General features: G+C 36.0%; 1 protein-coding gene across 1 annotated transcript in view; it reads left to right on the top strand.

Annotated features, from left to right (window-relative positions):
* The first annotated feature begins 3,277 nt into the window (after positions 1–3,277).
* Positions 3,278–23,521, top strand: part of LOC144436292 (transmembrane prolyl 4-hydroxylase-like) — a 50,144-nt gene continuing 29,900 nt past the window's right edge. Inside the window, exon 1 of the mRNA XM_078125041.1 lies at positions 3,278–3,829. Within this exon, the coding sequence (XP_077981167.1) occupies positions 3,608–3,829 (222 nt within the window). The 5' untranslated portion in view covers positions 3,278–3,607. The remainder of the gene's footprint in view (positions 3,830–23,521) is intronic.

Genomic DNA, 23,521 nt, shown 5'->3' with positions numbered 1-23,521 from the left:
AGTGTAGCTGTACACAAAACACTTACAAATGAATTACCTTAAAATTTACTAGACTCTAAAATATGTCCCTACATTGACATGACATCAAACATGTTGAATTGTGCACAAAACATAAGCAATCTAGGGTGAAACACACTTTGAAATAATATGTGACAAACACTGTGAACACCCTCTAGCCGAAGAAACTGACCGATCCCTAATAAGCAAAATCAGAAAGTCAAAGTTGCAAATATATTGTTGAGACTGTGTATGGAAAACTTTTTCAAGGGAGACAATTTACTTTGGTAAATGCAGAAAGGTCACAAATAGTGATCTTGGAATCTATAAAAGGGTCAACAACTCGGTGACCGAAAATAGATTTTAAAACTTATACTGGCACAAAACCATCTAATATGTACACAGTGGACTTATCAACCCAAATTAAATCTTTAAGTGGCTTTGTTGAAGGGAGAACAACATGCTGCGTAGATGTAGTACAAAGAAGATTTCTAAATCAACTTGGAAATCTTCATCAATAAATTGACATTAAAAGGCTACCATGAATTAGAAATGAATTGTTTGATAAAAGTCATGTAGTATCAAACAGTAAGAGCTCTCAAAAATTGGATATCCATACACAAGAGGATTCGCAAGTTTTTAACAAACATGCAATCCCGATATAAATGAAGATCAACTAAACACTCTATAATGACATTTAAAACCAAATTTCAAACTTTGGCCCCAAAGTGAACAATCTTCCTGTTTATCTGCCTAACTAATATTGAATTTGACTGATGGCAATTACTCTTAATTATTTAAATACCAAGCATGGTTAGATCTCTACATTTCTAGAAATTTAGACTGCATCTCAGTTTTTCTATAGGTCCTGCCAAATTTAACTAAAGTGCTTTCTTTTTGTCATATGATACATAAATACATAAATATATTTTGATAGGACATTCTGGCCATTTTACACCCAGTGGTTCTTTCCAATTCTCATGGCTTCACTTTTGTTTACATTTTCTTAAAATACAAAAATGTACAAACATTTCTAACAATGTTAAAATGAAAAATACTGGCTTTCAAGTTTGTATTCATAGCAGTACATAATACTACATAGCAGTACATAATACTACATACTGATTTGAAATTGATTGTGCTGTGTGCAATAATTACACATTTTGACCAATTTACTTAGAAGAGGGTAAGGGGAGGGGGTCTGAGGCCTTACTAAAAGAATTTACATTTTTAACTATTGATCTCGCCCCTTATGTGTTGATTTATCAAACATATACAAACTACTGAACTATTACTTTGCATAGCTAAGCTATAGTATGAACTACATGTACATCTCTTCTTATCAAAAATAACCTTTCTGTGTTTGTGTTTCACATATTCTCTGATACCACCAGCACCAAGTGTAATACATGCTGCCAGGTTACAGGGTCCCACTTCTGTCTTATGGAATATATTCCAAGATGAACACAATATTACTCAGGATTCTTGGGGAATATATTATGTTAATGACTGATGGTGGGTTTTTTTCGGGGGGGGGGTAGTTTGATTTGTGGATGAATTTGCAGGGGGGGGGGGGGTTCACTACTTTTAAGTACAATGCGAACAGAAACATAAGAAAGTCCCTGGCCCACCCCGGCTCGATCCCAAACACTACCAAAATTCAAATGCCTCTTTCATGTATACAAAGTAAGTACTAGTATATATTTTAGAGGAAGAAAAATTAGTTCAAAGTTTGTATTATGGTCAGTTTTGTCATTTGGTAAACTTGTGAAAGTTACATCTTTGATCACGGGCTAACGACATGAACGATGTATCTTGACAGCGCCCACGGGGATTAACCATATAACGCATACCAAACCGACAAACGGTGTGTATTTCGACAGCGCCATGAGTATGTCCGCTGTCACCGTACCATATCACATACCGTACACTTCAACATAAATGAAGTGCAAATATATTACGGCTATTAGAGATTCATCGATTTTAAAAATTGGTAAAGAACATTTTTATTTCTTACTTTCCACACGTATGTTACACGAGCTAGTCTGTGTTACGACGGGGCGCCATGTACAGTATGCACGTACAACTTCGAAAACAAAATGGCCGTCTTTCGATATGTTCTCGATAATGTTTCACCATAGACCCTCCACCTTGGTTTCACTCAATGTGTCGGTAATTTAGTCAATGTGTGAGTTCAGAACTTTCCAATGTTCAACAAGTTTTATGTTTTGGGGTATGTCTATCCCATTCTGCGCAAAAATACTCTCACTTACGAAAGTACAACGTCAATCGGTCATGCCATGGTCACACGTACGCGTACGTACACGTAGTTACAAATTCGACTAGACGTGTACAGTGATTTACTACCGGTAGTCACACCATACTACAACACACGTACGCTTCGGATCAGAAAGTTTAATGGTAAATGGTATAAATGTTCATGACTTACCTTCGGGTTGTCTTTGGTTTATCACCACGTTTCTTGCCCTGTAAGACACTTCGAGTTGCCGAGGCAGAATTACAACGACTCGCAAAAGACGACATGATTGAAACTTGAAAGCTTGGCTTGGTGTATATTAAAACTTGAAACTGCGTTTGTATCTACGTGTACTAGTACTTCGGCGTTCAGTGGAGCTATGAAACTTGAAGACGCTCCGTGGCCGTTCAATATTTTGCGAAGCGTTGTCAGAAAAGCGATAATGCGAGACCCAATAAATATTGGCCACTCCGGTACTTTCATATTCATTTCTAGTCGCAGAATGGTTTTTGCTACAAAGAGTGCGACTATCACTTTCGTTGCAGATAGCGAGTGCTACAAAGTCGCACTCTTGTCTGAGATAGCTTCTGCTATATAGCACTTTGGGTATCACACAGCAACTGCTACTATAAACTGATAGTATCACTTTGGGTCGCATAGTACCTTTAGAGGTACTCATACATACCTCTGACACGGTGACATTTTCATATATTTTGCAGATAAAGTATACACACCATCGTTTGTTCTCGATACCCTTCATATTTGATATCTTCTCTTCAATAACGTATCACCACTTCACTGAATATCTACAGAGTAATATTGCAAATGTGTCAACACGTAAGTTACTGCTGCATGCTGTTACTCCTGATAATAATATCACATTTACACTTCACTTCAAATGCGCCGCCATGTTGTTTCAGATAGTCTCGCGAAACGGATGGGCGTGATTTGGCGAGATTTCATTTGCGGTAAAAGCACACCCTAAGTTTGTGGAAAGTTTTAAAGTTCCACCGCTTATCGATTTGTGTGCTTGCCTGCTTCCGGGTTCGTCATTTGCGTTCATTATTGATGACTATCAACCCACAGATTTTGAAACAGGCTTACGATGAAATCACTTGATATGGTACATCTGCATAAGTAGGCTTAACGTGTTCGCACAGCGGATAAGAAGGGAAGAAAAACCGGAGATGCGACAGCGAAGTCAAGCAAACGTCGTCAGCTGAAGTTGCATACACTTATAAAGTTTGAATTCCGACAGTGAAGTGGACCACAAAAGCTTTAAAAGGAAAACAATCAAACCGGATCTCTTGTATCATACGACCGGATAGACATATCAGCTACCAAAACAACAAAATGGCACCGCAGTTCTTGCATGTTTCCGCATTGTCTGCAAGTTTTTTACTCTTCTTGTCTACTGTCAGTTTTCCGACACCGAGCCTTAGTGAAGAAGAAGCCAAGACAAACGTAGACACTTCAGCGACAGACAATAACAACCAATGTTCCGGTGATTCGTGTGATTTCCAAGCATACCCGTACGCGGAAAACCTTCCTCTCTATCAGATTCCAGCTATTAAGGTACGTGTCCGGTGATTCACTTTTACGTTTTAACCAGAACGTTAATTCCATTTTCTCATTCCATTCGTGAAATGACTAGCGCGCCCATTAGATTTGGTGCAAAGAAGGATTTGTAAATTGATTTTCTTGAATTAAATTGGACTATCAAATTACACGACATTTTCAGCAAAATTGCTTCACTAGAAATCCATTGGAGATGCCGGGTTATGGAATCAGCACAACTAATCAATGACTTGTCAATTCATAATGCGCAATTTCTAAACTCAGCGCGGCATGCCCGGGATATGAAACATTCAGTGACAAGGAACATATGTAATGACGAAGCCATGGGTCGTTCGGGCTGTCAAAGTCTGAAAGCGTTGTCAATAACGTCCTTTTGTAACGACTCACAAGGAAGTACATGCTACTGGTCATATGTACATCCACCGCGATCTCGCAAAGGTTGAAAGTAACAGTTTTACGCATGTGTTTCTGAGAATATAAAGTCAAATCTTTATTCATCGGACACAATTTTTTATCATCAAACTTACGTCGTCACGTGGAGCCATAAACTCCCCTTTTCATGAGTCCTATGTCCATCTCTTCCAATCATAAAGCATAGGGGTTCCTCATATATCTTTTACTATCTTACCAATTTGCGTTCAACGAGACCATTGCTAGTGTATAACTTGTTTATTTCAAACCGCAACAGGTGGCATAGACGAGGTTTTGCTTCAGGAGAATTGCATTTCAGTACTACAATTAAAAAAAAAGAAAAAACGCAAGCCTTTTAACCAACCAGTCCACCCTCGAGTAATCATTACTTACAACACAGCACGCATCATTTGTTTCTCACCGTTTGCTTGTCGCGTTTGACACACCGTGAGACGTTTTTTCTAGCGCAGAGACAAACAGCAGAGAATCTGTCGAAATGTAATTACAAGTATAACTGTACCAAGGCACATTGCACATGCATGGTAAAGCATTGCTAGGTATATTTACCATATTACAGATGCCTCACAACGGAGTACTCCATCATGCATCAACAGAATTGATGTCGTGGTAGCAGGTCGACCGTAACAGTTTATCCCATCAGATTATTGAAATACTAACGGACTCTCCAATTTACGTAAATATGAGCTAGAGATGAGCCAGTCGTGTCCTTTCCGAGAAACATTAGTATACTGTCTGTTCACATTACATGCTTCCAACAATGCGCGTGGATATGCATTAAACCGTCTCAAGTTGGTAACCATTACTGGCACTTAGATGTTACGGAATGAGCCGTTGCAGAATACCACTATAACTTACACAAAATAAGGCCACACAGTTGAAATAGAGGTTACTTCGATAATATCCTAAATTTTGAACATGGATTGATCACAATATTTACTAGCTTGCCATCGTCCAAAATACAATCACCCACGATCAAGGAAAGACTAGAACGATTAATTCCCAATACATGTACATACAAATGTAAATTATGCATATTTTATTCCAAATGGCATTCCGAAAAATAAAATACGTCCGTAAGGGACATTTCCCGCATCCAAATGTCACCGGCAATATCTATAAATCGAGAAATGCTATTTTTATGAAGAGGGCTATTATTTATTTTAGCAAACTTCAGTATAATTACACCCGTATATAATTGCGCTTAATGTAACATGTTTTCAACACATGGCATACACACATCGACATCATCTTTTCGCGCATATACGTACCTTAAAAATCTTAAATGTGTTTTACGTACATTAAACGTAACTTACTCATAGTTAGTACTATATACGCGATATCAATTGTTTGGGTCTTTAGACTAACGGTGAATGTAGTTCGAACTAGTCAGACAGAAACAGACAGGCGGACAGATAAACCGACGGACGGACGGACGGACGGACAGATAGACCGACCGACAGACAGACCGACAGACAGACAGACAGACAGACAGACAGACAGACAGACAGACTGTCAGTCAAACAAACAAACAAACAGACAGGCAGACAGACAACAGACAGACAGACAGACAGACAGACTGACTGACTGACTGACTGACTGACTGACTGACTGAGACAGAGAAGTGATCGACAGTTCCTATTATCATGACGATTTACAGCGAAAGTAGTAGGTATGATAAACATTCTCCATAATCAAAAGTGAATATGGCAGTATTCACAAGGCCGCGTCTAATTGTGCAGATATTGTTACATGGTCTGTCCGGTAATGAAGAAGAAAGTCTATTAACTAGTTACATAGAGTTGTGAGGTTTAACGCTCTTCAAACATGTAACATTGATTGAATAAAAGCTTCGGCAAGGTAAAAACAATCGAAGGAAAATCGATACTTAGACATCTTGGGAATGAGGCCGACCATTACACTTTCCATATCAAGTGAAATGATTGAGTGAGTGACTGAAAGTAGATTGTGATTCTGTGATTGGAATTTCATACAGCTGGAAGGAAAAGGGTGATCTGAATGAGAATAACTGGACAAGCTATTATACGCAGACAGCATAAGGAAAATTACCTTCATTTATGGAATTAAAGCTTCCAGAGTTGTAAGATAAGATGGGCTTTGTTCTGAATCTTAGAAGATAGTGTATTGTCCACGTTCAGCTGTTTGTCGCAAAGTCATCGTAGACTATTATATCTATATACTCGTCATGTTATTTTCGTACAGTGAATGAATTTGATACGTCGTTTTATTCATCTACCTTCACTCAGGGATCTATTAGCCTTGTTAGTGGTTTCAAATCAAAGTTGCACACATTCGTAGACGATTCAATCGAAGTGCTATGAAACCCAATGGCCATATGTCATTATCTCTGTGATTTTTATAACAGCTGGGTTTCAATCAGTGTATTGGCTGCTTCTTTCGATGCGTTATTATATCTGAAATGAGGCACGTTTCTCCGTCAGCTTATCTCCCTGATGTAAACATCTATAGCGATGATAAATGGTAAATTTATAAGATGAAAGAAGTCATTAAAGTACAAAAGACAGACAAACTAGTTTCTTGGGCAGCAATTTATTGTGAGTGTCGGTAGATGGAAGATGATGAAATACCTGCAACGGATTAGTTTTATCAATGCCATATGACTTTCCCTCATCAGTTAAATTTTACCTCGTACTATGTTATTCTCGTGTGCGTATTCACGTATCTCTCTATATAACGTTGTGCCTGCTATGAAATATAACACCGTGACCAGTATGCATACTCACGAATGTTCCAAATCACAAACGCAGGTAGAATTTCAAATAACACTTCTTGGTCAATATAAAAGACCTAACAGTCTGTCTTTTTGCTCTTAATTTACAATTAATACAAACTGAGGAAAACGTTGTATCTGACAAGATACATTGTGCTCAAGGATTAGTTGGTATACATTTAGACATACACACGCACGTCCGTCCGTACATGCATGCATGCATGCATACATACATACATACATACATACATACATAGTACACATACACACACCTACCTACCTACCTACCTACGTACCTACGTACTTACATACATACACAATGAAAACACTTTCTGCCTACACCCCGTTAGTTTATGGAGGCAAGAAACACAGTGTACAATTTTGTACAATGCCAGGTTAGTCTGTGCTTTCAAAGCAAACCATTATTCAACTTTATTGACTGAATAAATACAGTGACATAACGTTGTAAGCTCAATTTCACCAGAAATAAAAATAACGCCACAAATTGAAAGAAACCAAATCAGTGATAGCTATATTAAATATGTCAGAGAAATATGCATCTATGAATAAACCGATTACATGGTTATTGAGAAAAAAATATGACGTCCAATAATCCCAGATTTACATTAATATTTCATCATTCATAATTGACATTCTGATATTGCAAAATGTCTCCCGGCGGCAGTCATAACTGTATTACTACATGCAACAACAATTTAAATATGGTGGTAATGTCTTCTACGTAAAAAAAAGTCTAGCGATTCAATATTCAGTATCGCCTTTAGGGCGCAAGTTTCAATTAAAGAAGTGAATCGACCACAAACACACAGCGCGCCTTTGCATACTTAATAACCAGTCGGGACTATATTGTGCTTTGGCTTTCCACGTGCGAGAGCGTAGTAAGATCGTGAGTAAATCGGCCACCGATTTATTTTAGGTAAACCCTGTAACAAACGATGATGATAAAAAGAAACGTAAATTGGGGGAGGGGAGGGATGGTAATAAAGAGAGACGTAAATTGGGGGAGGGTGGAGGGCTATAATAGTACTATAGTACATGTATTAGCATCGGATGTGTCCAACACGCATAAAATAGGGATACAACCGTACATGATGGATAGGGAAGAGGGTGGCTTTATTTTTCTATGGTAACTATCGATGATCATCATCTCATATAACACATTCTAACATTTTGTGACATTTCGTGGTGTATAGTGCTACTTCACTTACAAACACAGCCGAGTAAATTTCTACTGCGTCTGCATAAACACTGTTTGCCAAGCCAATTGATATTTCAGTATCAAATGTATAGAACTGAATTGTATATTCATCAGATACAGCTAACTAGATGTACATTTCAAAGAAAGGAGGTATTATCCGTATGACATATCTTGTGAGGGCCACAGAAATAGTTCGATCTGAACTAGTCAAATCTGTGACCCTGACAAACTAAAATATACAAGAAATGAACACAAATACGTATATGTGCAATAAATGGTCTTTTTAATCAAGCACAGTTTATCTAACATCTAATGGCGTGCTATATATTTTCTGCGATATCTCAAGCATCTAAACGACAAGACATTTACATAACCATCGTGGTATTTGTAGCTTGTAATCGCCGTTAAAAGCGCTTAAGCATGCGTTCTACATCTCACGAGTAATGCCTTGTACAAGTTTTGTGTTCAATACTTTACTGTTAAGCCGAAAGACGCCAATGTAAAAGCCTTCTTCCGAACGACTAATGTCACTAGATAAACTGACCAAGACTGCCTGATGAGGGATTGCTGCTTGATGCAGATTTGTCCATAGTATGGTAAACCACGTATTTCACAACATGGACGAGGGCAAACGACGCATCCCACCCCTTATTGAAAAACATACATTTATTTTGTGCAGCCAAGTTTAGTTTTAATCCAAATATACCAAGGCTTCATTCAAAACAAAGACAGCAGCCATAGTGTAATCGTGAATGTCCAATTTTTCATCTCTATTCTGTTTTCACAATGTAGTCAGTATCATTCAAACTCAAGTTCATCAATTGGGCATCTTGGGAAAAGACAATGGTGAAAAGCATAGTATACCCCCTTCAGATACTGGACTTCAAGAGAGGCCCCTATTGGCGACCTATCTTGTATATAATTGTTTGATTATAGTCCAGTGACCGACCGCCGATTTGACGTACATAACTAATATAACCATGCTCTTGTGATAAACTGCAAGCCTTGTAGTCAATGGCTGCAAGTCTCTTGTGATGGTAACACAAAATTTAAGTTGCATACACCCGCAGATAGCAATATTGAAGGTAAGACATAAATCCGCTTAGCATTCTGTTGATTGGCGTATTACCGTTAATACATTTTGCAGGTAGACGCAGTGCGACTTAATACCAAATCAAATGAAAGTCTATTTACGTTTGGCGAAACGAAACACCGTGTATTCTTAAAAGCTACATTGAATGGCGATTTAGCAATTTCCGGATTTTGTTAGGTATTTTAGAGTGACTGAATGGATGTCATTAAATCCATAACCACGTACTGGCAAACAGTGCTGCACACAGCAATGAAGACGATTTCAATGAAATTACCTGACATATATGATCACTCAACCGAGATAAAAACAACCCTATAACGTTCACTCATTTCGTAACACAAGAACGACATAAACTGCATGTGAAATAAATTAGACATTTTAAGAGATGACTTACTATGCACAAAGATATCAAATTCTTTATTTTATTAAGTAATATAATTTAATGAAATTACATTTTTACCAAGAATGATATTCTTACCATGATTAGATAATATTGCTGAAATCGTGCATGTAATCTTAGACATCAGATTCTAAAGTTTTGATTCCTATACACTCAAGATCACTAACAATAAATTTATTACGATAATGATAAGCCGGGTTTCCTGTAACTCGATATCTCGTTACGATCTTAAGAAATAATGTAAAATCACGTGAATGTATGGTAAATAAATCAGACCACATTTAATTCAGTATAGTATAATGAAATTGAATCAATTGTTGACGATATGCAAATTACATACTTTAGTATGCACTTCCACATATTAGGACTTGCATGCAATCTTACTATTTTTTAAATCGTGTTTAATGTTTGATTTGCTACTTACTTGAAGTGCACAAATACAATATGTCTCCATATACACGCATACTTCCTTTCCGATGTTTCAGAGAGGAAAAGACTAAATACTTCACTGACATTTTAAGTTGATATTTCACCACAGCCAATACGTGAACAATATTTTTTAATAGTATAGACTAGTACATACTTCGCCAAAATTACTATTTTGTAAAGTGCTTCCATATTTTGTCATGAAGAAAATGTTAATCACACAATTCAATATTCATTCCTAACCATATAGACATTCTCACTGTATGTTTTAGAATTATCACAACCCGAATATTGAGCCTTTCCGCTGCCGGATTAGGGGGTTAAGACTTGTCTTCCAAAGGTAGGCACACTACCATCCGATCCCAGACGCATCCGCCAATATTGTGGCCGAATTTGATACTTAAGAAATACAAAGATAGAAATATCAAATACAGTAATATAATATGATGTCAGAATCCAATGGAAAGATAAAATCTAGAAGATACTTAATCGTATTGTGATTATAGAATTACGGGATATTTCTAAGAATCGAAATAGCGTGTATTAGATGAATGCTATCAGACAAACAGAATTGAATAGGTAATGGATGAGATAAAAGCAAAGGGACGAATGACAATTTCATAACACATTATCTGATATCGCAATAGTCGATATCTTGTATTGATCATCAATTGATTTTTCAGCTCTTGATTTCGTTTCCTTTGTTTGTCAGTTGCGAGAATCGATCCAATCTGCGTAATTCAATAGACAAGATTCAACATCTGCCTGTGTCGTTTTCAATTTACATAAGAGAATCAGCTATTGCAATCAGTCGTATATACCTCGCAGGTGTAGTAAGCGATAGTTTTCAAGCAGGAAGTAACTAGGCAATGCAAGGATACTCTGTGATTAGATGCATTCATGACCATATGCGCTCTGTAACAAGAGATATTCACTCTCTAAAATTATTAGGTAGTGTTACATTGATTCGATTTTGTTGTTTTCCTTGTGATAAGGCATAGGCAACGAACGGGAATTTGAGTATTGTATGGAAGACACACATCTCTCCGTGATATTTATTATTTAGTAGAGAGGCACGTACGCTTGTTTCTAGCCCTTCATAACCAAAGATGTGTGGTGAACATTCGTGAACTGCACATGGTTTCCTTATGCATTTACTTGTAAACTTTTAACTTTGGTGGTTACTATAACATTTCTTGTGTTACACCCTAAATCTTTGGTTAACTTTAATTTCAGAGCACCTCGTGCACAATTGGTTTCATCTGATGGCTAAAACGACTTCTTTTTCCGCTCTTAAAGGGAACGCCACTCAATTGCATAACCTTTGGGTTCTGGAGATGATTTCGCATCACATAATTTTCGCTCGGTTGCCAAGAAACACCAAATCTTTTAGTGGAACACCAGTGCATGGGTGTTAGCAGACATGATTATTCATTAGACGCACACTGAATATTCATGCATGGCTATTTATGTAAAGGAAGTAATCACTTAGGAATCATGAATATTTGGTGTGCACCTAATGTGAAAATTACGTGTTATAAACTCATGCAATAACTCTCCAGAACCCAAAGTCTATGAAAATATACCTTTATTTCCTGGAGTGGTGTTCCCCTTTAAGTAATAAGGTTAAATTTCAAAACGAAATTTTTGTCTAGTTTTTGAACTATATGAAATATGTACAGGTTTTAACAGTATGACTTGGTACCTTGTTATTCGTATCCATCTTTATTCAAACGTTCATATTAGTTAGAAGAGTGGTACAGCTATCAAATGACGTTTGTTTTTAACAACAACAACAACAACAACAACAACAACAACAACAACAACAACAACAACAACAACAGCAACAACTTCTTTTAAAGCTGTAGGCCTATTAGCTGCAAATGGAATCCTTTTTTAAAACTGTTTAGTTAGATGTAATGACTTAATCCTACATCGTACACCCTGAACAGTGTTGATTCACCTGTGGATATACGTATTTGTGTAGCTGTACCCATGATAGGAAATCTGGTGAAATTATTTATTTTCTGGGTCCGCACCTTAAATTAGCGCCCCGGATGCAATCAAGATTTCAACCTTTAATTACTTCTGGATAAAATCTGCCTCTAATCAACATACACAATGTTTTAATTATATTGTATAATATAATACTCTAACTACATCTAGTACGCTGTTTTAAATTTCAAAATATGCCATGATACTGCGTATTGGTACGGTAACACCAGGTACAGTTTTTCTTTTTTTTTCTTCTCAGTTGTGTATCCTTTTCCCATTGTGTCTGGTGAAAATAGATAATATGAATATGAAATTAACATTCAGTTATGTCGTCCTATCTGCATACAAACTCCAAAATTATAACATACATGAATTGATTGATTTAGTAACATATTATATGACCTGCAATTGAAAGATTTCAATTGACGCTATCAGAAACATTGATGTGTTATTAAAGATTGAGACTAACATCAAATGTCATTTGGAAAATACACGTAGATCCGTGATTAGTTCCAGAGCATATCTCATCTGACATCTACAATTCAATGACTTTAAAAAAATTATCTAGCATTTTTTGAATCGTCTGTCGAGTTTTTATAAAGTTGTATGATAATTGCAAAGGTAAAGGAGACTATAACCTTATTCTTAATGCAATGCTTTCATCTTCGAAGTCCTATTGACGCCATTTTGATCTATAGGCCATCGAGCCGAGGGAGAGTTTTGTATGCTGGTTGTAATGACTTTTTTGAAATGCTACAAAAAGTAAGGGTAAACTCCAGAGGGAAATTTGAATTCTTTTCTTGGTGTCTGATTTGAAGGATTGCATGAGAAATAAATTTCGGCTCACAAAATGACGATTTCAGATAGAAAATGGTCAAATTGAAGAATATGAAAGCTAAGTCGATATATGCGCATTACATGTAATGGTATATAGGTAGACATACTTGCAGTCAATTGAGTGCAATTCATTTGACATTTTAAACAACTGAAACTGCAGCTCAGCATCTGCTATGGGCATTGCAAATGTTCTGTATGGGATGTGTGTGTGTATGTATATATGTGTCACAGTGTGTGTAAACGACTAAAAGTCAAAAACAGCTTGGATGTTGCCTTGGGACTTGATGGGATAGACTCTATGGCGTCTAGTTAGGGTTTGTGAAAAAAGAAGAGAGGTCCGATATTCCATCAAACGTTTCTAAGCTTGTCAGTGTTGGTATATTATATGTCAAAGTCCATTTATCAGTAGTACAAGAATAAGGTGACCCCGGGCTGCTACTGAACTGTGGTTCAGTAGTGTTATAGGCTTGTGAAATGTCTGCCTGTCTGCCAGTCTGTGTATATGTATATGTGTCTGTGAACAACTTATTGTTCAGACTGTATCAGTTGTGCTGCAATGCCAATGACCCTATAATTTGTATTCACATTAAATGTTAATGTACACATTTCACCTTACAAATTGAAAATGCAAGTGTAGTGCCATGTACATTGAAGTGATTTCAAAGAATTTCCAATATTTCGTCTCGTTCTTGACACTTTTAAGTCCTTCAGTAAAAAAGAAATTTCCCCAAGGGATATCATCTTCACGAATTTACTCATGTGATGTCCAGAATTAATGTTACCCACTCACTACAAAAGACATCTCGTGTATTTCATATATGCCCGTTAAAGAAATTGTTAACTTCTCGTCAGTCTCGTGAATGCTACGAGAATTGTGTCAAGATGGCTGCCAAACAGTAATCGTCTGGTTTGTCATTTGTCATGCACGTGTTCATAATGCATACGATGCTTTAATTGATGTATATCCTCCACCTGATGAAACAAGTTAAACACTTCTCTCATTAGCCTTTTATCGTGATACGATTAGTCTCCCATTAGTATCAAATAGATTGGACTCACTTTATTTGAACCAATAAATTTATTTCTAAATTTACTGACCGGAATGACCTGTATACCCAATTAATGAGACAGAGCAAATACAAGGCGCATTTCCGCTCTCGTTACGAACAAGAACTCGTTGTGCTTTTCTTTCAAATCTTTTGTTTGTGCAATGCAAGAAAACAAATATTAAATGCGTCAAAATGGTAAGACTCAACACTGCAAGTCGTAACAACAAGATTGTGCATAGTAATGTTCTAATTTGCAATTAAGAGACTAAAACAAAACATATAATAGCTTGTGTATTTTGGTTTTATCTGCAACCAACCTCAGTGTTCATCGCGGTGGGTTATGTGCAATTATTGATTTCCTTTAGTGAATAAATCAATCATTTGTCATCATACCATTTTGTCAGCAACAATTCTGACGAGTATTAAATTTTTTTCGAAATAGATACGAACATGCCGAATTCATCTATTTTAAAAGGTAACTTTAAAGAAAACATCTAGTTAGGTGATCGGAAAAAAGTACTTGTTTAAACATACACTAGCTATAACTGGGATATTTTTTCATCGAATAGCCAAAGATATACTCACTAAAAATTGTTCAGATATTTGTAAAATGTATTGTATCAATATAGCTAGGTTTTGAATTGAGTCAACGTGTTAACACTACACAAGTTGTAACTGAAGTATCGTTTCTCGATCAGATAACCATAACATATTCACTGAAACTTGACAAAATACCAATAATTAGACATTGTACATGCTAACCAGGGGGGTAATATTATTCATAAGGAGTGCAAAAACAGCTTTAAATCGTGATCGACGTTGAGGACGCTGGATTTTGGGTGCGGACCAAAAATAAATTAGCTTTGATTTATGGTGTATACAGCTACGAAAATATATATATCCCCAGGTAATGCTATATTGTTTAGGGTGTACTATATTAAGAGTAAGTACTTCACATTTGTCAACAACAAAACATGTTCCAGTTGGAGATAGTGCAGCTTTACGTATTTTGAACAATTTTCGAGAAATAAATCCACAACTGAAACACCGCACACTCGTACTGCAACCCAATATTAATGCACTATATTAAAAAACAAACATACAGTTAATATTAATCAGATATGTATGCAGCACAATGAAAACCTTGCAATTTGAAACAAAACATTTTCTTACTATTTATCATTTATTTACACTGCAAATACACAAGCACACAAGGGAGTTATTAGATATCGTCTTGTAATCTTACGTTTCTCGTTACTAATATTTATGTTTCGATAAATGTTGGGAATGTCAGTATTTCGTAGCATATCTTGTATAAAGAAATGCTAATGGTTTTCTGGAAAACTTGTACTATCGCAAAATTCTCTTTAATCATGGAGACAAAATCTAATAGAAGATTGAAAGTCCCAGTTTGACTTTCCGTGGTAAACACTGAATTGCCGGATGTAGCATTAGGTTCATATATGATTACTTGTTTGGGGAGAAGATCATATAACCAGGGAAACATCATTTCCATTGACCCTATCTTGGTTTTTACTAAAGTGCTTTGTTAAAATAATACGAGGTAAGGCAGAATTGAACATGACGTTTAACATCATCATCATCATCATCATCATCATCATCATCATCATCATCATCATCGTCATCATCATCATCATCATTACAATCACCATCGTCATAACCACAACAACATAAAGAATGATAATTCAAAAACATAACCACCAATTCAAAAAGATATCCGTCGTCTTATCACCATAACCTCGAAACTGACATTAATGATATTAAGATTTAGAAAACATCCCAAATTCTTTATGTAATGTACACCCAATAGCAGTATTTGGATACAGAACTCACAAATAAGCAAAGGTTATTAATAATCAATACCCAGGAACGCAGCTGCACATGAAATTTACTTTTACGAATCTTTTTATAGCTTTGAGTTCCCAAAGCCATGCTGTTCTCGCGTGTTGATAGTGTCTTGAAAGTCTCTATCGTGTTATTGAGCATTTCATTGTCAGTAATGAACGTACTATAGCGCAGAATCAAATTATTCTTCACAAAATGAAAACGTGTAGAAAGCATTTGTTGGATAATTTGACATAAGCCTGTCAATGACAATCTGTGAAACATACCCATAGGTAATATACAAATTTTGGTCGTGAATATCAGAACTTGATAATATCCACATTAATTTTGAACATTTCCAGCAAATTTCACATCTTTTACATATTTCAAAACATAGTTTATATTTATAATGCCTTGTACATATCACCTGTAGTTTCATTTCGTAACAAAATTCTGGTTGATATTTCGTCTCAACTTCCATTATGTAAATTCCGTCGTGTTTACACAGTTTTGTGCAATAAATGGGGATCAGAGATCAAGTGAAAAGCGTCAGCTCTTTTTGAAGTCATGCTTTATCTTTTAAATGTCGTAAGGTAGGAAATGTGACTTGCATACGTATCCTCAAAATTATCATTGACATATTTTGATTAATTCTACACACATGTATATAGTATCACATATCGCTGAGTTCGTGATTCTCTTGTTGCTAAATACATATGTATGTATGTATGTATGTATGTATGTATGTATGTATGTATGTATGTATGTATGTATGTATGTATGTAATATATTTTCTTGGTTGGGTTTACCTGATATTTTATATTTATATGTAAGCTTAGCATAAACTTCGCGAATAACACACCGACTTGTTACAAATTTAGACTTGAATGTGTTGTGTCAAACTATGGTAAGAATTACGGTTTCCAAAAAAGAACTTTAAGATTAAAAGACCTTAGACTTGTTTTCGATGTTATATAAGCTTATTATCCTAAACCTGAAATGGGCTGATTATCAACGCATCGTCCACTTAACAAAATGGCGGCTAAAATTATGAGAATATGAAGTTTATGTTAGGTATTGAAAACACTCTAATTTGCACTGTGTGCATCTGCTGTTTTTTTGATATTTAAGAGAAGCTTCGAGTCAGGTTCCTTACATGTATCGAGTATCTGATTTGATTCAACAAGTTCAATAAAAGAATGATTAACAGCAACACCTATTATCCTGCACGTATGCACTCGTGTAAGTGTTGTCAGCCGTTATATAATTGATTGAAAAACAAACATGACATGAGTGGAAACCATAATTCTGTAGAGTGTTGATGTGAAGAGCAATGCTTAATAGTTTACATGGAGAAAGAGTGATAGTTTCTGTTTCTGTTGACTAGGTAACAATAATAACCAGAATTTTATTTTGTCCCTTGACGTTGTATTTTTTTCTCTCTCTTTCATTTCTATATATTTATTCAATATCTGTATACTCTGTATAAGTTCTGGTGAAATAAATTTCAATTCAATTCAATTCAATTCAATTCAATAAGTACACCGAGTAATCACACCAATATGTGATTGTGTATTCGCACTGGGCAGCACTTGTAAATAGTATAGGCAAGATAATAATAAGAATGACGACTGTTGATGTGTTTCGACACTTCTTCTTTGAATCATCCAATAGATAGAACGCAGAGAATGTTATTCGTGAGGTGTTCGTATTCATTAATTTTGGATGGTTTAGCATGGAGATTGTACATGTGAACGGGATCGTCTGGTTTGATCTAGCTGTATGTTTGAAGTTTTGTTCATTAGGGGAAAAGATTTTAGCAACTTAAACGCGATAATTTATGTAAAATATAAAGGTCTTTGGGAATGAATGTCAAACCTCTAGCTGACCACCACGTTTATTTAAAAGAGTCATTTCAAATTGGTGTCGCTCAGAGGATATCATCAATTGTGAAAGGTGTTAATTGAAGCCCATACAACGTCATCATCTATTTTGTGATTACCTAAGAAAATCTCCATTTAAATGGTTCATCTAAATCTCAGGTGTTCGTCATATGATAGCTATTTTTGGACACTTATATTTTGGCAGCAAGCCGGAACATACAAACCGATCAATCTTGTAAAAGGTATTGCCCGAATACACAAAATGTATTCCCTCAGACACGACATAATATTTTCTAAATTACTTTAGAGAGAAGCACGGGTCCATAACTCAGCGTATTATCAACTCGGGTGAAAATTTGATTATGCACTCCTTTTCTTGTAATATGATGCCCTCATTGACATTCTAAATCTTAAAAAAAAAAATGTTCATTCTGCACATAAATACAAACCTTTTAGATATGTGAGATAATTGCTTTTGATCAAGAGTTGCATTGGTTTAATGAAACACAGCCTTGACGGTTTTTTTTTCACTTGAATAAGATGTTCCATCGATTTTCTATTCCACAGTGAAAGCTGTGATAATACTCTCAACCCTATAAAGTGTCCAAGAATACAGGTCAGCGACGTGTTTCATGCTGGGCATTTAACCGCTATTAGAGCCTAGCATTCCGTCTTCCGTGAAGTATTAAGTGCACTTTACCCGTCATGTGTTTCTCGAATCGTTGATATTCAATGACGTAAACACATATCTTATTTAGTATAATCATCTACTTTTAAACTGTGCTGTAAATCGTTAGATTGTCTCTACAAAGAATACAGCCATGATTGAAAAAGAAATTGTGTTTGGTAATCGAAAGTAGTTAAAAATGCAAGTCATGATATGCATGGTACGTGTAAACATTGCAGTCTTGCATACTATAGTAATATTTTTCATTTTTAAAGTACACACACACACACACACACACGCATGCACGCACATACATACATACATACATGCATGCATGCATGCATCCATCCATCCATACAGACAGACAGACAGACAGACAGACAGACAGACAGACAGACAGACAGACAGACAGACTGACAGACAGACAGACAGACAGAGAGACATACATACATACATACATACATACATACATACATACATACATACATACATACAATCAGTATATGGTTTAATACTGTATTCATTAATATACATCTAGTCTGAGTATGTTGAAATATATTCTACAACAAATTTCAAGTGAAGAAGCCAGGAAAGGTTCATGTCGGAAACAACCTTCTTTCCTACGACTTTGCACACGTTTCTGTCAATTCCTGTAGACCTATTGAAATTCTGTACTACCCACTGTTGTCATGCCAATAGGTCGTCTACAGTTAGCTTTCATGATTAAAAGGATGGATACTCGAAAAATCCAAGCAAAGAAAATACATCTAAAACCGGTAAATAGACAAGCCGCATTCTCACTCATTCCAGGATGTATGGATTTTGAAGGATCACAAACTCTAAATTATTGCAGAAGAAAAAAACTGAAATCTGACAGAACACTAAGAAAAGCACGTTCGTCACGTCTCAGTGAAGTTGTTACTGTGAGCAAATATTAGTCCCCTAGGACATTGAGAGCTCATGATGTGTTGTGCGTGAGTAGACATGATAGTTCTTGCACGAGTGAATCTTTTATTAAGAGTATGTATTTCTGAGAATAAAAGTATCGCTTTTACGAGTTTGTAGCAGGAACGATTTTCAAAGACTATCATGATTTGAGAGGATTGTCTACTGCACGGATATGCATGAATATATCTTAAAACCCTTTGTCAAAAACAGTATGTATTTCAAAGAATAAAATACATTTATGAGACAGGCATTGAAAGAGCGATTTTTCACAATACCATAGGCCCAGAGAACAATGTAAATTTGCTCATGTATCATGAAGCGTCAGTACCTGGTCCAGAGCAGATCGATGCGTACGTCCTTCATGTATATAAAACCAATAGGTCTTATGCCTTGATTGAAATTATGTAGCTTGTAAACGACGAAAACAATTTATATATATTTGGCATTGAACATTTTCTTGAGTTCGAAAAGAGAGAGAGAGAATTATATGAACATCACAAGAAAGAAAATGACGATAGCTTTTAATTGATGGATCGTTTACGTAGGCGTACTGCTCATGAGATATTTGTAAATGAGGGTCTGTGTTTGAGAACTCGACACTGGTGATCCTTATAGACTAAAAGCTTTATATCTCACGTGAAGAGAAAGACAGTCAAGGGGTTTCTTGCATGGCTAGGTTTAATTTCACGTTCGCTTTAAAGTATATCTGACGAAGTATAAGGATTCCCAATGAGCCGTCACATTCCAGTGCAAACTACAGTAATATATGACTAAGTAGTAAACTTCCCTCGTTAAAAAATGTTTCCCAGTCATGTTTATTTACTAAACTTTCATTCAGTTGGTTATACATTTGTAAAGATGAAACAAGTTCTTCTTCATAAACTGCACGTATTCTAGACTCCATTTGATTATAATCAAGGGAGACATGCTTCATTGCTCTGGTTTGTCTGCGTTGTCAGTTCTGATCATGCCACCCACAATTAGACATGACGTGAATTTGATATACAATTATGATGTAATTATTAATTGATAAGATGAGCTGAATTCTTTGATGGCAAGGTGATAAATCATGTCAGAGTATCGCCAAGTTAGCCTCTCTGTCCTTTTCATTGCCAAAATAATTGTGATTTCCGTAACAGATCGTGATCATGCTTCCAGCTCACCAGGTGAATATAGAATGCTAATTTGTCTGAATTGTCTAATATGGAACAGTGTTGATTCCGACACAGCGGAACGTTTGTATGGTGCCTTTATGACAACGGCCTAGATGAACGTTAATATCAGTTCTAGACGTGGGGTTACAGTATACACCATGGTTAGTTGAGGCAATATGTTATGCATACATATTAGCATTTCACAAGTATGAACATTAAATAGGTTTCCCAGCTGAGAAATATGATCATATTTTTAATAACACAAGACTAACAAAACACAGAAATTCAACATTTTGTAATTATAACGCAATGTCAGAATAATCTTGTAAAGGAACTTCCACTTGAAAATGCGCCAGTTGGTGTGGTCGGTTCGCTCGTATATTCAGAAACATCACTTCCAGTGAGTCTGACGCGGTACCTGTCACAATTTAATCTTACATGAAAAACAAGCAAATATGAAATTCTGAAGACGAATACATATTTAATTTGGTGCTGCCTATAACATAGTAATAATAATTAAAAAACATATACTGCACAAGGCATCAGGCCACTGATGGATAATTCATATCCCCAGTGACAGACTTAAATTACGGTCAATCTGATACACTTGTTTCTCTACAGCTATATGCATTTATTACTAATCTATAGCTTCCTTGGGATTGCCATACTATGAATTTTTCATTATCTGAAGATAAAAACGTCATTAGCATATTGAAGACTAAGTTTCATCAGTACATCTCAAGAATGTCTCCATCAGATAAACTCATTTTGAAAAGATAAGTGCAATCACAAAGGATCTAGTAGGTTACCCCAGAGGTCAATGGTAACATTGTGTACACAAGGGAATGTCTGAAACAGGGAATACTGTAGAAGCTGATGCAAACCCTGAACATAATTAAGGTAATAGCCAATAATGGAGATGTTGTATTTGTGTTATTGTGTGACATCATCAAATAAAGGTTGTAGAGATTGGAATGTATGTTAATGGAAGATAGAAAAGAAGTAAGAAGAAAGATAGCAATTTTGAGTCATCGTTGATTATGAGTCTTTCATTTGACCATTACGATGTACATTGTTATAGCTCCAGATATTGGATTCGTGTTCACGTCTAATACAGTAGGGAAAATGCTGTTAATTAGTTCTACTGTGAGACTTGAATAGCTGGCGAACATCTTCCTGTTTCTTTGCCTCTGTCTCACATCTACATTACGCACGCACGCGCACATACACACTCGCTGTCATGTGATACATACATAAACATACATACATACATACATACATACATACATACATACATACATACACACACACATACATACATACATACATACATACATACATACATACATACATACATACATACATACATACAATCATACATACATCCATCCATCCATCCATACATCCATCCATACATACATACATACATACATACATACATACATACATACATACATACATACATACATACATACGCGTTGTATGGTGCTATGATAATACGACTCTTCTATTTGCTTCCCCAATGAAAGCATGTTACATAGAGACATGAGAGGTTTAACATACTGCTGTCAACAACTTTCCTTGACACTATATTTTTAATATTTTTCATCCGGCGACAACAAATTACCTACATCATTGCACACTGCCACTATTGCCCCCGGTAATATCCTAGACGAGAAAGGCAATTTAGAATATGGTTTCATAACGTACCTTCAGGGATACATATTGATAATTGCAAATCTTGATAGAGCTCTCCCAACTATAGAAAGCCAATATTTCATTTCATAAAGAAAGCAGACGTGACGTCACATACTGTACAATCTTGTCATAAAAGCTCTTTTCCCGACTTCAATCCCTCGAGTGAAATATAACAATTGCATGTGCAATCATGAATAGTCATAAATCTGTGTTCCATTCTTGAATTTCCATAATATTGGACGGTTTACGCGTTTTCCCTTTCCAGTCTTTTCACAAGTCCTTCAGCAGTTTATGTTAAAGGGTGTGGTCAGTTAGCATGATAGTAAACTTCTAAAATTGTGGATAGAGCAGTGAATTCAAAATTGCATATATAGTCATTTTTACTGCATATTTGAAGAATTCGAACCTTGTACTTTCACAGAGACCAATTTCGGCAAGAAACAACATAAGTGGGGGTGGTGTAATTTTTTGTTGAAGGGGGGGGGGGGCGACCAAATATCTTGAAATATATTGAATTAACAAATATTTAATGACATTTTGCTGTAGCTACTTCTAATAGTATTTGTCTACACATGAAAGATGTATTTGTACACTTTACATGTAGACACAGGAAAGGATACAATTCAATGCATATTTAACAGATGTCAGTTGTGTAGGTCATTAGAAGGTAGAGTAAAGGTCACCTGCACTTTATCGATCTTAACAAGGTGATGATGGCACATGATTGGATTCTTCAGGAGACTGGCAATGTAATGCCTGTCATTTGTAAGGATCCTTACAAGAAAAATGAATTTTATCAGAAGTTGACCTTTGAAGGTTACGGAGGTCTTTTGTTAGCATGAAAGATGGTCTGAAGTGTATCAAATTCAAACAGCAATGCATGTTTTGTACCCTTTGGGAGAACGAGAGATTGGCTCTACTAAGAAAGCAAGACATCGAGAACGTACTTGTGTGTAGAAATGTATATTTTGAAAGGATATAGTTACGCACTACACACCTGCGTGAAATAGGAGATAGGCAATCACTTAGACTAATTTACGTAAAGTGGTGTTTTGGAAATTAGTTCTTATATCTTGACTACCTTCGCTTTGTCGTCTTTCTGAACACAATCAGTAAATGTAATGACAGTATTGTCGTGAGCTTTGCATATCAAGTTTGAAACTTTGAATACATGTTCATTTATCCTTCTACATGTTCGATCAAGTAAATCATGTGACGCATGGTAAAAGTTTCATACTATTAAAAGTGAGTTATCGTATACTAGGAAAGATCTCCTGCTCTCGAGTCAGCAGAG

Source organism: Glandiceps talaboti, chromosome 6 (assembly GCF_964340395.1).
Source record: "Glandiceps talaboti chromosome 6, keGlaTala1.1, whole genome shotgun sequence".
NCBI classification, from domain to species: domain Eukaryota; kingdom Metazoa; phylum Hemichordata; class Enteropneusta; family Spengelidae; genus Glandiceps; species Glandiceps talaboti.
The sequence above is the reverse complement of the archived record's forward strand: the minus strand, read 5'-3'. Positions and strand labels throughout refer to the sequence as shown.